The sequence below is a fragment of the Chinchilla lanigera genome, unplaced genomic scaffold, assembly GCF_000276665.1.
Source record: "Chinchilla lanigera isolate Chin_1 unplaced genomic scaffold, ChiLan1.0 scaffold00162, whole genome shotgun sequence".
NCBI classification, from domain to species: Eukaryota; Metazoa; Chordata; class Mammalia; order Rodentia; family Chinchillidae; genus Chinchilla; species Chinchilla lanigera.
This window is the reverse complement of record NW_004955563.1, coordinates 2080704-2082385: the sequence shown is the minus strand read 5'-3', so window position 1 is coordinate 2082385 and position 1682 is coordinate 2080704. Positions and strand designations below refer to the sequence as shown.

Here is a 1682-nt window from a genome sequence, read left to right as displayed (position 1 = left end):
ATTAGAACATATATGACCAATAAAACAGGGAACATGATGTGACTGTATGACAAGTTGGAGAGTGTGAAGTAAATGAGAAAGATGTTTCTGACCAGTGTGTATAATGGTGTTTTTAACATGGCACATCACACCGCAGACATAAGCACTGTCTGAAAGGAAGTTAATTGGAGTGGATGAATGATCCTGCAAGGCCTGTATGACTGCTTGTAATTCAGTCTTTTGTGCAGAAGAGAAGCCCTATCTTGTATTCTAGAAGAGGAGACTGTTACATAATCTCCCTTACCTGAAGATGAGCCATCCATGAAGACGGGGATGCCTCCTGCTATGGGGACTGAGCTTATTTTTGAACGGAAGACAAAAGGTGTGAGGGTAGCAAATTGAATTAATTTATCTGAAGGATAATGACAATCAATAACACCAGGTAAAGTAGCCAGTGCAGATTGCCAAGAGGATGGAAATTTTCACAACGTCTTTCATTGCACTGAAGGAAAAGGAACAATGATTTTTCTCAGTTCATGACCAAAAAGCTGGCTAGCACGTGTTCTTCCACGTGTGATCAGTTCTGGCACAGCATCCTGAAAGAGAGTAACAGTTTTATATGGAGTGTGAGGCATATATAACCATTGTAAAGGACCCTGAGACTGACATATGATCCCTGTGGACATAGACTGAGTTGGGAAAGTAATTAAAAGCTTTGGCAGAGATGGGTCAACTCTAGAGAGCTGAGCATCAGAAAGAGCCAGATTAACTTTATCTAAGGCAGTTTTCGCCTCTGATGTAAGTGTTCTTTGAGAAGTGGGGGCCGGGCCCCCTTTGAGAATGTCAAAGAGAGGACTTAAGTCATGAGTAGTTAGCTTAAGAGCTGGGTAGATCCAATTAATGTTACCAAGTAAAGTCTGAAAATCATTTAGTGTTGTAAGATGATGAACTTGGATCTGAACTCTTTGGGGCACAATATGTCTCTGTTGGCTAAAGTGACCCAAATGTGAAAAAGGTGCCATAGTTTGCACCTTTTCATGTGCTGTCACTAGCCCTGGATCGGGAAGAGCATCATCTAATTGGATAAACATTTGATGTCAGGTGGATGGGGATTCATGTGCTAGAAGAATGTCATCCGTGTAATAGATAAGGTATGCGGATGGAGAGGCCTGTCGTACCGACAAAATCATTGCAGCCACAAACTCTCGGCACAGGGTTGGACCATTTGCCATTCCTTGTGACAGACAACACCATTGGAAGTGGCACATAGGGGCCTGGTGATTAATAGAGGGTGAACTAAAAGCAAAACATTTTTTATCTTGAGGGTAGAGAGGTATAGAAAGAAAACAGTCCCTTAAATCAATCACTCTAAGAGAAAAATGTAAGGAGATAGCTACAGGACTAGGTAATCCTGGTTGTTATACTCCCATAGGTTCCATGGTGTGATTGACTGCCTGCAAGTCTCGGAGCAATCTTCATTTTCCCGACTTTTTTTAATTACAAAAATTGGAGTGTTTCACGGGCTATTAGAGTGCTGTAGGTGCCCCGCCATCATATGTTCATTAATGAGTATATGAGCTGCTATAATCTTCTCCTGAGTAAGGGGCCACTGATCAACCCAAACAGGGTCATCAGACACCCAAGTTATCTTGGATGCCATCTGTAGAGTTGGAGAAGAGATCAAGGCCCCTCCTGAAAATGTG

The 1682-nt window shown here is 42.2% G+C and overlaps 1 protein-coding gene across 1 annotated transcript in view; it reads left to right on the top strand.

Annotated features, from left to right (window-relative positions):
- LOC102017173 (vomeronasal type-2 receptor 116-like) overlaps positions 1-1682 on the top strand; it is a gene marked incomplete at its 5' end in the record, with an annotated part of 39817 nt that overhangs the window by 16846 nt on the left and 21289 nt on the right. The window contains one exon of the mRNA XM_013509130.1: positions 82-98. Within this exon, the coding sequence (XP_013364584.1) occupies positions 82-98 (17 nt within the window). The remainder of the gene's footprint in view (positions 1-81; positions 99-1682) is intronic.